The sequence below is a fragment of the Canis lupus genome, chromosome 3 (assembly GCF_048164855.1).
Source record: "Canis lupus baileyi chromosome 3, mCanLup2.hap1, whole genome shotgun sequence".
NCBI lineage: Eukaryota > Metazoa > Chordata > Mammalia > Carnivora > Canidae > Canis > Canis lupus.
In genome coordinates, this window is record NC_132840.1 from 69,178,929 (window position 1) to 69,194,454 (window position 15,526).

The following is a 15,526-nucleotide window of genomic DNA, read 5'->3' on the forward strand; positions in this document are numbered from 1 at the left end:
GGTCACGTTTGGATATCATTTTGTTCTGAAGGCAAAAATAATTAGCAGTTTCTGCGTGATGATTACACAGGGTTCTGTGATGCATTCACTGAGAGCTTAAACACATGGTAGCAACCTTCCTGGCAATTTGAAATGATTGGGAAGATTTAGCGTTAAAGCACATAGATTTATAGGTCACCGGAAAGCTGTCTTTATTATTGACAGTATATACAAATTGAGGTAACCCCACATCAGGCAGCCCTTTGCTACTGAGTGTGAGCCAAACGCAGCAGGAAGAAGCAGCTTGGTTTTAAACCACCTTAAACCCTCTTATGGCACTTCTCCAATCTCATATACCTTGTAGGAATGAGCTTCATTTTAGTTGGCCAAAGCTTTGTCACCTATTCAAGAGTAATGGGCCTACCCTTAAAGAACATTTAGAATTGATTGCTTATTGACCAGAATGTCAAAAAATGAATAGATCTTCACTCTTCTGCCTGCCTAACAGAAACCCCTACAGAGGGTAAACTCAAAGTCGAGAAGAGATAGTGTGAAACACCAGAGCTGCATTTGGGATTTGCATTTCAGGATCTGATTGCTGCCCCACAAATGAAAAACAAAACTAAATCAAAAGGAACAGAAATTGCTGTTCCAAAAAGCCCATTATTTTTTGCAAGTTTTACCTCCACAGTTGAATTAAACTTAACAAAAACCCAAGGAACTGCTAAGTATTTTTGAAACTCACATATGCTGTTCGATATTGTGAAAACCAACTGGATTAAGAAATGTGGTGTTTACTTGGATACTTTCTTTATCAACATTGGAATTAAACCCTAAGCTCAGATTTCAGCTCCCATCGTGTGTGTTATGTGGATTGAATGTACATTTCAGGGCTTAAACCACAGGGCTGCTGCTTGGCAGACTTTTCTACATCAGGCTTGTGATTTGTCCAGAGTGACCTAGTGCACATCGTTGACCTACAAGGAAGGACAGAAATAGTATCTATCCCAGATGAATGATGCTTTTAAATTCAGTGTCTTTTCTAGGAATAGCTCTACAGCTAAGGTAGACTAGAAGGGTTATTAAGATTTGTGCCTACCCTACGTTCTTTAATAGGTGGGCACTTCTGGCCTGTATCTGTGAATTCATTTTTACAGAATGAGAACAAATAACCAGGCATTAATATACACTCATACTTACTAACTATTGAGACAAAAGGCATCCAGCAGAGACCATCTCAGACCAAGTAGGTGTTGTATAATTCAATTATCAGTGTGGATCACTTGTGTCAATCAGAGATAATTAATCTAACCCCAGCCACATAGGTTGTGTTGTGGTTTCTTTTACTACGGACTGCCTTCAAATTTACTCGAACTTGATGTTACCAGAACATGAGTGAATCCATGTTAGAATAAGTCCTCCAAACCAGCCAGTGATAGGACACCATATTGACGTATTTGCCCGTGTGAAACCCTAAATAGAAAAGTTGCTATTTCTATTAGTTATATATTAATATAAAGAAGCTCGATGTCCATCTTATACCATGGATAGCTAATAATTAAGAGAAGGAATATGGCCTATTCGTGTTGGCTGGACTCTGGGTAATAAATGCTCAGCTTTTTTTATCTGGCAGCAACCCCTCGTGTTCTCCTCCACCTGCAACATATCTAATCAGGCATCAAGATGATTAGAGTCACCGTATTGTGGGAGTGAAAGAAAACAATTTCCTTTAAATATCAGGATACACGAAGCAGATAGAAAAAGATGATTGTATGTAACCTCTGAAGTCAGGAAGGCTCCTGAGAATTAGACCACACAGAATGCTGGGATCCTAGAAGTCAGGAAGGAGGGTCCCCATTGTCTAGTCTCAGCCGGCACTCTCCAGCCTATTTGCTGGAAAGTCTCATGGCCCCTCCTCAAAAGGTGCCAGGGTCTGTCCTCTGCAGGCAGTTGGCCAACACTGATGATGAGGAAGATCTGCCTCCCTCCCCCTTCCACCTCCCAGTTTCCCACCTCTGCCACTCAGCCCTCTGTGCAAAAGCTCTGGGATTTTCCATCACTCTCACTCATCTTCCCTTAAACACACTCGCTGGTCTTCCCCGTTTCTAATGTCTAGGGTTCCCTTCCTAGAGAGCTTCAGTGCACTGGCGCTCCCCTAAAGTTTGATTGTGCCCAGTGTAACTAATGCAGATTTCCATGCAGTTACCGTTCCCTTGTTCGGGACACTGCCATGCAGCTAATACTTTATCCCTGGAGCCATTTCCTCATTCTCTTGCTTCATATTGAGCTTGTGGTCAACTAAAATGCTCAGCTCTTTTTTTATCAGCTCTTTGTTTATGTGAACTGCATTTAAGCCACATACCCCTTTATCCTGTTCTTATACAATTGATTGCTTTGCCAAAAAATGCAGAATTTTGTATTTATTTCTGCTAAAAATTGTGTTGTTTGTTGCAACCCGATGTTTCTCAGTGGGGTGACTATGGCAACTTGGGAAGGCTCTTCTTTCCTGGGACAGTCTTGGCCATTGCAAGATATTTAGCACCAGCAGTCCCCTTCCCTCTAAATGCCAGTAGCCACCTCTAATCATTTTTGATTACCAGAAAAGCCACATACACAAACTCTTCCTGGCTTGAGAAACAATTCAGTCCATCTTTCTAACCAAGCAAGTCTGACTTTCATCTGAGCTGTCCTTAGAGGTCTGTAGGTCTAGGGCATTTCAAGCCATATGGGCCCTCCTGTTTCGTTTATGTGTTTTTAAAGTAATGAGGTCTAACAGTCGGTGGTGAGCCCACTTCACAAGGCCCAAATGCAGGCAGTTCAGTAGCCTTTCCAGGCAGCTGCCGTCCAGCATCTGCATTAGCTGGTGCCTCTAACCTCATATGAGCACTTATGTGAAACATCTTTGTTCCAGCCTCTGATAAAAATGTTGGCTGGGACAAGGTCAAGTGCAGACCCCTTCAAGTGTCCTCACTGGCTCTGGAGGTAGAGCACCTCATGCCTTGTTGCTCCTCATGATTTTGATGACCTTTGTGGGAGATTCAATGATTTCTTTAATAAAGTTGGCTACAGTATAAGCTAATTAAAGCAGCTTGGTCTTTTGCTTCCTTGCTTAGTCTAGTAGTCATCTAGTATTACCCTTCTTAAGAGAAGAGGAAAGAAAAGACTTTCAACCACAAGCACCGAGTTAGTAACTTTCTAATGTTCCATCCTGATGTTCCTCTTCATTAAAAAGAGGAAGGAGGGGAAAAGCAAGCAAAAACCAGTGTACTGAGCCCGATCGTCATACCCTAACTGATCACGTCTCTAGGTATAGTCCAATGGCTCCTTTGAGATTGATTATAGCCTGCTGAGCTTCAGCTAGTTGAGTTGGTTTTTCTCAACAGCCAATTTAGCTTAGCTAAATTTGTGTCATTAAGACCATGAGGGTAGATCGGCTGTCTGAAAGTTAATCCATTTCTTAGTCTCTATTATGTCGACCAAAGAAGAAAACAAACCATAGTTGTACATCGTAATGGGTCAGTTTGATCCATGTGTCTCGAGGTCATTGTGATAATGCAGATACAAAGACAGTTGGCACATCCACATCATTTCATTGCTCATCCTACCTAGACTCATTTTCAGTATTGCCAGGTATGCAAGTGAGTGGGGCTAACTTCCAGGTCCCATTTACATACTGAGCGAGAGACCTTTGGAGGATGATTTGCACAATCTGTCGCTAGCAGAACACATTCTCTGTGTGCTTATTTGAACCTCTTATTTGAACATGCCTTTGAAATGACTGGTAAAGAAATTCATTTGAAACTTTAATATTTAAGGAAAGAAGAGGGGCAAAGAGTTGAGATCAAAAGAGTTAGATTGAAAAAAACTGGAATTTCGTGAATCTTGAGGCTTTCACTGGTAGAGTATCCCAGAAACCCCACAAATGAGATAGACCTTTGAAATTCTGGATTCACTGGAAACTGGATCTTTCTGTCACTGGGAAGAATTCCTCTTTAATACAATGTAGATGCCCACATATAAACACTGGAAAAGTTGTCTGCGTTGAGTGGTTAGAGTCTGGGGTATTCTGTGTGTGAGCAAAGGTGTAGCAGGTAATACTTTAGGATAGCTGTAGGGATGCTTCATGTTAGTTTATGTACATGTTCCTACAGACTTGTGTGTGAGCTAATAAACGTGAATATTAAAAGAACCTGACACTTGAAATTTCTGTAGCATTACCCAATTATATCCTAGTATGTTATATGTGTATACACTTGCATATCAGATTGTCTTAAAGTGAGCCACACAATCACTAAATTATCAGGGCCAATGTGCATCCTACCATTTCACCAGACACCCAGGCAGTAGGTCAGGCTCCTGGAAGGCTTTTTTTTTTTTTTTTTTTTTTACTAGCAACTAATTATTCTAAAAGCCACAAAACCATAGTGATTTGGGAGAGCCAGATCTGAAAAACAAATAACTCCATATGATATAGCCCTTTCAAAAATAAATTGATTCCTGCAGCCCTGGCATGTGACAGACAAGCTTCTCAGTGATGTGGAATTGGCAACCACATTTGACATGTTGGCCCACTGTCACTTTGGTCTGTGCATGTTCTTTTCCTCTGTTCTCACGTTTTCTTCGTTCCGACATCACGTGACATAATCCAACATGTCCCTCCTCATTTCTCACAAAAGCTCTTTGCATTTAGTGGACTCTTACTAAATGTTTGCTAACTCATTTGCATTTCCTGGATTGCACTGCTGTGTCTCTGGCATCTGTTCTTTCCTTTCTCTATCTGAACATCAGTGACAACCAGGCAGTCATGCCACCTAATAAAAAGAACAATGCAGGTATGATGTTTTTGAATCCTGGTATGAAAACAGAAAAAAACTGTAAGCATAGTAGATTCCCAAGTGTGCCGGATAAGTAAAATATCTAGATGTGGGCAGGAAAATGCCCAAACCTCTATGCTTCTGAGTTGACTCACTCCGTTGCGAATGCCATGTTTGATGACGGTGGTGCACGCTTGAGCCTGCATGCCATCTGGGCATTTCTCTGCCCTTACGAACTGACTGGAGCTGCCAGAGCACTCAGAGTTTGGTGTCCTGAAAGTTTTGCGACCTACAACTTTAAGGACTTCGTGTTTGCCATTCCCAATGTACCTCTCTGCTCCTTTCTTAGTTCCTTTTTTTAAAAAAAAAATATATAAACTTGATTTTTAATAGGATGCATGCAACGAGTTAGAAAAATGCATGAGCACAAAATGGCATTAGCATTTTTGCGATAAGCTGTCGGATAGAATCCAAAGGAGGAAACCTACCTTACAAGTATCTCTAGATTATATGGTTTGTACTAGTAGTGCCACCAAATGCTGCAAGAGCTGCTCAAGACCTCCTAGAACAGGAGCAGTCGAATATGTCTGCTGGCATCCCTGTGTATGAATACCAAAGATTAGGAAAGCCTTCTCCTTTGAATTACACATCTTACTGTGCGTAAGGGGGTTAAACGCTTAACGCTAACTCCTGAGTTAAATTGGGTAATAAACACACCATTGAAAGTGGGCCTTGGACAAAGTTCTGAGTTAAAAAAAGCAGCTGCATGTGCACGAGATGCAGTGTGATACATCAATTCTCTGAAGCAACATGTTGTAAAATTTTACTGCTCTCTTGTTGTGTTTTATATCTTGTTCTCTCCAGGCTTCGTGGACTCGACCAGAGAAGCAAGAGGTATAGCTTACCTGACCACTAGCCAGTCCTTAGTGTTGAAAGCATTCTAGTTTAACTCACCATTGCAGTTCAATAACCAGACATGCTAAACTAATTAGTCACATAGTTCGATTAAAGAATAGGTCGATAGTGGTAGACATTACTTAGCAATAGTGTTGTTTTAGGATGAGCAAGCAAGCTGTGTTGGGAGTGGATGAACAAATCCTTATTACTTCTTAAAATTGGATCTTACTCTCTTGCTGGTGCTGGTAAAATCACATCCAGGTAATTATAATTACAGAAATAAATCGCTCCAATTCCCAGGCCAGGCTTTTTTGAATGACGAGATTTTTTTTTTGACTCTCACCTGGTTGACGTGGCTTTGGGTCATAAAGTCACAGAGTTAGTGGTCTAAAAACCCACTCAGCCCTTTCCAGCTCAACTCATCTTGTTGCTCGCTTATTTGATAATGATTGGTTTTAGTAAATGGTCACATCCCATTTCATGTCAAACCAATACAGATGACATCTCTCCTTGGTTTGCCCAAATTGCTAAAACACATATGTTACTTTCATAGAGCATTAAATTTATGAGATTAGCATGATTTGGCACGAGTGGTTTTATGTTTTTTAGAAGTCGGTAGCATTTAGCCTTTGAGATTTCTCTGACTACTTGCTTCAGCTTGGGTAATGTGGGACTTTGTTTGAAAACTGAAGCTAAATATTAATCTTAAGATTTTAATGTTACATACCCAAGACCCTAATTACAATCTTGCCTATCGGTTTTTTTTTTTTTTTTACTGATTTGTGTGATTAAGTGACAGATAGTAGAATAAAAACCAGTATGCTTTAGATGAAGTTCAAGGATCAAATCCATAAATATTTTTTAAATAGCTTATGTCTCTTCTCCAGAGGAAATTTTGATATTCTAATAATATAAATGTAAACCATGGCAATCCTGTATACTGTATTTTAATCAGGTAACCCGATCCTCTTACTTCCAGAAATGATAATTATTCAGAACACATAACTCATGTGTTCAGGTTGTGGCTATAAATATTTAATGCTGTTTAATATTGAAGAGTTGACTGCCTGTCCCCAGGCACTGATCCTAGTTTCTGCACATGAGCATGCTGCCGTGATCAAACCTAGTGTCTGATAAGCTTTCTTTGTATCCTACCTTCTTCCATGTCATGGGGACTGTAGTCAAGTGCACATCTCGCTGAAATGCCTCCCTCCTGTGGCATGGGAATGGCCTAGTGCTGCCCCAGGCTAGGTGTTTCTTTGCCCCAAAGTCAAGGACCCATTGGGATTGGGGTAAAGAGAGAGAAGCAGCCACTCCTGAGCAACTACAGATCGCATTCTTTTGGCCCTTCTACATCTTTCCCTGTCATTCTGATTTAGACCTGGCTGGAGGGGGAGGTGAGATGTATCAGTGAGCATCAAGGGAGGTTAAGAGAATCATCATTATAAGTGGAAGTAATAGGTTTACTCCCAGGAAAGCTTCCATTTTCCAGAAGTTTCCTTATCTTGAGTATCTCACTCTGGACATAATTGACTTTCAAGTGAGTGCTGCCCCCGGGACTCAGAAGTTCTATTTGTCTCATTCAGAGATGAAGACCGTAAGTTCAGTTAAGCTCCAAAGAAGGCGTGGGCTATGGCCAGTTTCATTCTGTAAGCTCTGAAAATGAGCCCTTATACCTGGTAGAAGGAAAGCAAAAATGTTTTGATGAGAACAATAATTGTAATTGCCCTTGGTGCTGTTTTTGCAAAACAGGGTCTTCTTGTCCTAGCTGTCTTTCCATTCTTGCCCAGACAACATCTGTTTCCTCTGCAAGCCTGGACTCTCAGCATGACCCCAGGTCTGGATGGCTTATAGGTGGCACTCCGACTTTGTCCCGGTGCCAAAGTAAAACATTTCAGAGGGAGACAGTCTAATTGCACTGGAGTCTATGTGCCTCCCCTTGGAGAGAGAACTGAGCATCTGAGAAATTCCCATCATCAATCCTGTTATGAGCCACTGCAAAATAAGAATATTCTCTGTAGAGGACTGTCTCCTGGTCTGTTGACACAATTAAATGAGAAAATTTCTGGGCAGCCCGGGTGGCTCAGCAGTTTAGCGCTGCCTTCATGCCCAGCACGTGATCCTGGGGACCCGGGATCGAGTCCTATATCGGGCTCCCTGCGTGGAGCCTGCTTCTCCCTCTGCCTTTGTCTCTTCCTCTCTCTCTCTCTCTGTGTCTGTCATGGATAAATAAATTTAAAAAAAGAAAAGAAAAGAAAAGAACATTTCCCACATAGAGAAATTTAGACCACATAGAAGGGGAGAAAAGTATGGCTGTCAGTGAAACCACTTCCCAAGCTTCTCTTCAACCATTTTCTAGAATATTCTGAGTAAAGACTGCTCATGCCCTGCTTTGTTGTTGTTACTATCCTACTCTTACCTACATGACTCTCTTTGCAACTTTTGCTGCAGTATTACTTCCATGGTGGAAATGTTCTCTTGATTTCTTAAAGCTCTGGTCAGTTTTCCATGTTTGTGGGTGTTGAGCCCAGGACAAGCTCCGTCTGTTTGACAGTCATAGTTCGGCCGCTGGCTGTCACTATTGGCTGAACCTGTGTTCTCATTGAGATAACCAGAAGGGCAGGGGGTGGACCTCGAACCTTTCTGCCTTTGTCCTATGTTTGGGGCAGACAGGAGTGACAAACAGATCAAGTCAGCCCTTCAGAGATACTTGCAAGGATGCTCTCGATGCCACTAGTTTAGACTGATGGGTTAATTTTTGTATGACTCATGGAAGTTGCCACTGGGAGATACTGGGACAACCCTGTTAGCCCACAAGAAAAGGGGGTCCCAGGATCCAGGGACCCTTGTTGTCATCTCTCACTAATGTATGAGATCTCCTGAACCAGTCAGCCTTACAGACTTACAGTCAGGTGGATGTTGAGAGCCATGGGCATCTGGGCACTACTCTGAGAGCAGGGTGGCCTTTGCAGAGTTAGGCAGTAATGATTTTGCTCAGCTCTCTGCCTCCTTGCCAGCTGTAGTGTTCCAGCTTCCAGATATGAACCTCGATGGGGCTTAAATGCCTGAGATGGATTAGTTCCATTAGTGATGGTCAGAGGGACTTCTTGGTACAGATCTGCAGAGACTGCCCCATAAGGCCCGTAGGCCTTTGCTTTTGAGCTGCCCAGACTGTGTGCAACTTTGCAATTCTGAGTTTCAGACTTCCAAACCAGCATTGTCAGAAGAGCCTGAAACAGGTGTTCTTCCATTCTTTAAAGACTCAACCCCATGGGACGACAGATGCCATATGCAGAGCACTCACCTGCCGATCTCCACAGAATATCATATGATGGAGATAAGAGTGTGGCCCAGCCTATGAGGAGCAAGACTCCTTCTTCAGATTACCAGCTTTCTTGAGGATCTGAACTTGGGCAGCACGCCCAGACTTTTCCTAGGCCAGCAACCATTATACATTTTAGATGGTCAAAGCAGGAGCCCCTTGGAAATATTCCAGTTCCCTTTGCCTAGGGATCATATGCTTATTGCCCTTTTGACCAATCACTATAATTCCAGAGACTCAGGAAGCCAATTATCATATCAAGGGCTAGAATATGGTGGTGACTGCCTGGGACTCTGTACCACTCTCCCCGGAGAGGGACCCAGTTACACTCACTTCCAGCTCAACAGCCTCTCATCATTGAGTTGTTGGACTTTCTCTTGAATGAAATTGTTTTCTTTTTAAGCATTCAGGAAAGTGAGGCATCTGCAGAAATATAGGTTTCTTGTATAATTTCTTGCATTTGGCACATTCGGATTTCCCATTACGTGCACATGCACCATGGAACTAGCAGATGGGCAGACTCCTCGAAGGAAAGCATAGGATACAGGTTTCCCAGAGTCTCATGAAGGAAAAGCTGTTGCTGCTGGAATCTCTGCTGGCCGGGGCTTTTGCTTCCACTTTAGACATGCCAAACAAAGTCATCTTGGGGGACCTTGGTTGTCCTTGCCCCAAACCAATCTTGGCACAGAAGCTAGACTGCTTAACATAAACTGAGTCCCATTTTCTATTTGGGTTACACTCAGGTTCCTGTGGTGCTCTCCAGAGCCTCCCACGCTAGTCGGTGCCTTAAGTGAGAGACGCGGGCACAGATTGGGGAAGAGGATGTGAGACTGGCCGCAGACAAGAGATGGCCCAGTCTCCTACCCTCAACCCTGCCTCGGGCACTGACGCTTCCCCTTCCCTCCTGGCAGACTCTGGACGGGCACATAGTGGTGCGTAGCCATGCCCGCGTGTCATCCCTGACCCTGAAGAGCATCCAGTACACAGACGCCGGAGAATATATTTGCACCGCCAGCAACACCATCGGCCAGGACTCCCAGTCCATGTATCTGGAAGTGCAATGTGAGCAGTAACTGTGGAAAAATGTGGGGTGGGGGGGACCCTGCAGGGTCAGGATGAAAAGGGAAATGAGCAGCCAGGACCTGAGCTGCACGCTACTGCTCTGCTCATGCTCCCTGTGGCGGTTGCCCTAGGCCGGTCCAGAGCTTTGTCCCCAAGTTGTCCCAGGCTCCTTACAAGCTGATGAGCCCTCCTATCTTCCCACGTGGCTCACAGGACTGCTGAGCCAGCCTGCCCTTTACTCTGCCCCGGCACTGGCTCTGCTTTGGGGCACACCTGCCCACCCGGGGTTAGGAAGCGGGGTATGCGGGGCTCCTCTCTGGTGCTGGCCTTCCTGATGGGCATTGCTGTCCCTCGCAGATGCCCCCAAGCTGCAGGGCCCCGTGGCTGTGTACACTTGGGAGGGGAACCAGGTGAACATCACATGCGAGGTGTTTGCCTACCCCAGTGCCACAATCTCGTGGTTTCGAGATGGTCAGCTGCTGCCAAGCTCCAACTACAGCAATATCAAGATCTACAACACCCCCTCCGCCAGCTATTTGGAGGTGAGTTGGGGCTGGAGCAGGGGAGGGTGGAGAAGACACAGGCTGCCTATGGATATGCAGCTAAAACTTCCTCTCTTGCTTCTCTGGCACATCTTGACTAGAGGAGCCAGCAGCTATGGAAGAAACGGAGCCTCAGCCCGGCCCCTTCTCTCTCCCAGGGCCAGGTCATGGCCTGGGGGACCAGACATGCCTCTCTCACTGGCCCCTTGGCAATTCTCTCTGGCTTACAGCTGGGCTGGAGCTAATGGTTCATGCTTTCCTGTTTCTGTTCTTTACAAATTAATCCAATAAATAAAGATCTCTGTTGGTGGCCATTCCATGGGACACTTAAAACCCAGAGTTCCTTCTCTCCAAAGGTGACCCCAGACTCTGAAAATGATTTCGGAAACTACAACTGTACTGCAGTGAACCGCATTGGACAGGAGTCTTTGGAATTCATCCTTGTCCAAGCAGGTAAACACCCTCTATGGCCACACTATCCTTACCCTTGCTGGCCTGTCCCATGCCCTCTGATGACCCCAGGAGAGTAGAAAGAAGAGGGCCAAGGTAACCAAAGACAGGGTCAGGAAGCAGGGAGCCCGTAGAGGCTCAAGGTTGTGAGCACGGTGGTTGTTGGGAATAATCCTATGGTGAGCTGGGCTGGGGGACAGGATATAGGCGACAGGATTCCCATGAATGAGCAGAAATGAGAGACATGCTTCGTGACTGAGAGTTCTGTCCTGGACCTAACCGGGCTCACCTGGGTTTCCATCTGTGCACCCCCCCCCCCACAGACACCCCGTCTTCACCATCCATCGACCAGGTGGAGCCGTACTCTAGCACAGCACAGGTGCAGTTTGATGAACCAGAGGCCACAGGTGGGGTGCCCATCCTCAAATACAAGGCTGAGTGGAGAGCACTGGGCGAGGAAGTGTGGCATTTCAAGTGGTATGATGCCAAAGAAGGTACGTGGGGAAGAGTCGGCATTTCCTTTAGAATGATGGGTTGCTCGGGGTTGGGAAGACACTCACCCTGAGTCCCGGCACCCTGAGCACCTGCTGGGGTGGCGTGGCACACCGTGCTCACCTGCTGAGGATGCCACATGCCAACACTGCCATCCGTTCTTGTTCCTGTGCTGCAGAAGCATCCCTGTGCCTCTAGAATTAGGGCACGGTCACATCTCCTCTAGATTTGCTGGCCTTCTGTCCCCTGATACCTCAGAACCTGCTTCTCAGGACCGTACTAAGAGGGATGAGGCCATCTCAGCCACGTTCCAAGCAGGAGTCATGCTCAGGTGTGGCACACAACCAGAGAAGCCCAGTCCACCCCTGCCCTGCACCTGTGGGCTCCCCGGGCAGCAGGTTCTCTGCCATCACCCATCCGGTCCTGCTTGGTGTACTCGGAGACTGTCATGTAACTGTGGTTTTAACCAAATAACAAATTGCCAGAGAGAAAAGTCTGCTCTTAAATCCGCCTGAGATATTATTTCCAAACTAAAAGTGTAAACAATGACCCTTGGATGCCTGCAGTTGGAAGATTCAGAGCCCAGACCATTTTGCCCTGAGGTTTGAGTTTATAAATGTACCTGACTCTCCATTTGGGGTTTAATCAGGATACGTCAGTGAAGTATGCTTTGTTCCTATAGAAAGTTTTAATCCCAGTCCTGTATGTGGTAACAGGGGCAACCACCTTCTGACCCGGTTTTACTGAGAATTTGTTTCACCAGGAAGCTTCCATCACTCCTTCAGCTTTTGGTGTTGGGGGAGCAGCCTGGGAGGAATTTCTGTGCCATCAGGACTGGAGCCAGGAGAAAATAATCTCTTTTCCTCCCTAACTTCCCTCTGAAACCTCACACCAACTTTACGGCGAGTTGGTCCCGTGTTAACAATCTGTCCAGCTGGCTTTTTTTTTTTTTTTTTTCCTTTTTGCCATTGCTACAGCTGGATTTCCTCCCCTTTTGTATATTTTTGTAGTTCAAGTATAATTAACTTTCTGGCTCTATTTTTGTTGTAGCAAAATACGTAGACTATGAAATTTACCATTTTAGGCATTTTTAAGTATACAGTCGAACAGCGTTAAGTACATTCACATTATTGGGCGCAACCATCACCACCATCCATCTTCAGACCTTTCTCGTAATCCTAAACTCAGCGCCCGGTAAACACTAACTCTCCATCCCATCTCCCGCCCTCCCCAGCAACCACCCTTCTACCACCTGTCTCTGTGTAGTTGACGATTCCGAGTACCTCCTATGAAGGAATCATGTAGTAGTTGTCCTTTTTTGTGTCTGACTTATTTCACTTACCTGATGTCCTCGGGCTCACTGCATTGTAGCACGTGTCAGAGCTTCATTCCTGGGCAAGGCCGACCGATACTACTGTATCCACAGCACCTTCGGTGTATCACTCACCTGCTGATGGACACGTGGGTTGTTTGGCTATTGTGAGCAGTGCTACAGTGAACGTGGGTGTCCCGGTATCTGTTCCAGTTCCCGCTTTCAATGCTTTTGTGTACTTACCCGGACGTGGAATTGCTGGATCACATGGCAATGCTAAGTTTAATTTTTTGAGGACCCACTGTGTGGTATTCCACAGCAACTACGCCGTCTTACCAATAAGCTTTCCAAACCCCTTGTGATCCTTCTCGTATTCTCACCACAGCCAACATGGAGGGCATCGTCACCATTGTGGGCCTGAAGCCCGAGACCACATACGCTGTGCGGCTGGCGGCCCTGAATGGCAAGGGCCTGGGTGAGATCAGCACGGCCTCCGAGTTCAAGACACAGCCAGTCCGTAAGTACAAGCAGCACCCTGCCTCTTCCCACACCCACCCTCTTCTCCTTGGGAGCAGAGGCGCCCCTGAGCCGCCCCATCCTTTGTTCGGATGACAGCTTCTTGCCTTTCAGATTGCTCTGCTCAGGGAGGGCTCACCTCCTAGCTCCTTGGCCCTCAGTGATGGCTGATACCCAGCCCCTGATGCTGTCTTTCCCAAAGAGCTTGGTGACCCTGTCACAGTGATAGCTGGTCCCACTTGTTAGCATCACAGCCAGGGCGGCAAAACACCAGCAGCTCCTGGAGGGATTTGGGAGATTTCGTTTCTTGACACAGGTCACAAAGGCCCTAAAGCATCCTGTGACTTGAAGGAAGAGAGGAGGGTTCCTATAATGAGGCGTGGGATTTTTGATGCAGCAGAGATATCACGTTATAGGAAAGAGGAGACCGCTATGGGATGTAAGTGCAGTAGCAAGACCCCAACAAGGCAGAAGGGAAAGGAGGGCTGAGGCCCCTGCGTCCTGCTCCTCCCTCCCGCCGCGAGCACACGCCAGTCTTCCTCCCCGTGGCCTCTTTCCCTGATCCACTCAGGGTGGCTTTTGCTTTCCTCCGTCGCTCCCTCTTTCCTTCAACTCTGCCTGCCTTGCTTTTCCTCCCATCCCACAAATAGGCAGGCTCAGGGCAAACCTTGCTTTGGTAAAGTCCCTCCATAGACCCAAACTGCTGCCCTGGGAGGATCACGCGTCTGCCCAGCTGGCGAAGGTGCCTAGCACCAGACTCTCTGAGTGGTCACAGAGCTCCCTGGGGCCTCTCTGGTTCCTGGGATTTACAAACACACAGGGCAATCCCTCACTTCCTTCTCTTTGAAGCCAGAGGCCTGAAAAGCACCCCCACCCCCCCACCCCACCCCCCACTAACTCTTCCGGGAACAGAAAGCCTGCCTCATCTTCCTTCTCCAGGAATTGCTTCTTTCTGGATTTGAAATAACTTGATAATTTGAATTTCCAGTCCCATGTCCTTTGCAGAGCCTATTCATTTCTTTTACATCTGTTTTTTTTCCCCCTTGGGTCTGTCTCTTGTCTTTTCTTTTCGTCTGTGTTCCATCCATGGGAAATGCAGACAGCTCTCTTCCACGTAAGTGCCTCTTCATACCTCATTATCTGTTTCGATAGTGTTAACATCTGCTAGTCCTAGTTCTTAATTTAGTTCTGGTACCCCTTTTGTTCCCTAGGCTGAAGTAGATGATACTGTCCGGGCCCTAACCACACTGACCTTAGTCTAGTTGTGCTCTTGCTAATGTCTGTAGGTTACTCCAAGAGGCTAACACTCGTCCTGTTGTAGAGCATGCAACTTTTGTGTCCTTTGAAGTTGTGTGTATTTATTAATTTCTGTGTGTGACGATGACCCTGCGGCCATGCTGATGCGTGCCAAGCCAAGCACGGTGGGAATGTGCCAAGTAGTCTCCTGGTAACATGCGATCGCACCACCTCGCCTTCTGCCGGGGTGCCAGAAAGGCGACCACAGCCTCACCGGGGACGCAGAATCCCTTCACGGGAAAAGGCACCTGAAAGGACTTTCACATTTGCTTTCAGGAGATAAAAGAATTGAGCTCATAGCCCCTTCCCTTTTCTGTCTATAGGAGCTGGAGGGCTCTGGGAGGCCCAAACAGCAGCTGCAATTGTATCTTCTTTTTATGTTACTTTCTTTCTTTTTTTTTTTTTTTTAGAGCCCAATGTGGGGCTCAAACTCATGACCCTGAGATCAAGAGTCAGATGTTTAACCAACTGAGCCACCCAGGCAGCCTCACAGCTGTAATTGTAAAGGGTAGCCTGAGCTTTGGGTCTGAGTCACAAGTATGTGCTGCAGGCAGCTGCTAGGGACTTAAATCCCCACTTCCGGTCAGCTCTGTGCTCTAGCACCGGGTTCTTGGCAACGTGCATTTCCATGTTTAGGAAAGGCTAGCCAGCCACTTGGTAGCTTCACTGCCAAGCATAGAGAGAGGGGGATTCTCCATGGGAAGGACATGTGAGCTGTAAATAGCAAATATAAGGAGCAAGGGTCACAGAAGGCTGGCCTGCTGCTCTGGGGGGCCCGAAAGGTCTCATCTGGCCTGCAAGATGCCCCCAGGCTTCACTCCCGCCAAGCCCTGCCTCTTGCTTC

General features: G+C 46.1%; 1 protein-coding gene across 14 annotated transcripts in view; it reads left to right on the forward strand.

The window, feature by feature from the left end:
• NCAM1 (neural cell adhesion molecule 1) overlaps positions 1-15,526 on the forward strand; it is a 294,892-nt gene that overhangs the window by 243,797 nt on the left and 35,569 nt on the right. For 5 of the 14 annotated variants that reach the window (XM_072822025.1, XM_072822031.1, XM_072822026.1 and 2 more), the window contains exons 9-15: positions 5,658-5,687; positions 9,924-10,074; positions 10,432-10,616; positions 10,973-11,069; positions 11,390-11,560; positions 13,256-13,387; positions 14,486-14,500. In XM_072822025.1, coding sequence (XP_072678126.1) covers positions 5,658-5,687; positions 9,924-10,074; positions 10,432-10,616; positions 10,973-11,069; positions 11,390-11,560; positions 13,256-13,387; positions 14,486-14,500 — 781 coding nt within the window. The remainder of the gene's footprint in view (positions 1-5,657; positions 5,688-9,923; positions 10,075-10,431; positions 10,617-10,972; positions 11,070-11,389; positions 11,561-13,255; positions 13,388-14,485; positions 14,501-15,526) is intronic. The other 9 variants (XM_072822027.1, XM_072822028.1, XM_072822034.1 and 6 more) reach the window with 3 other exon arrangements.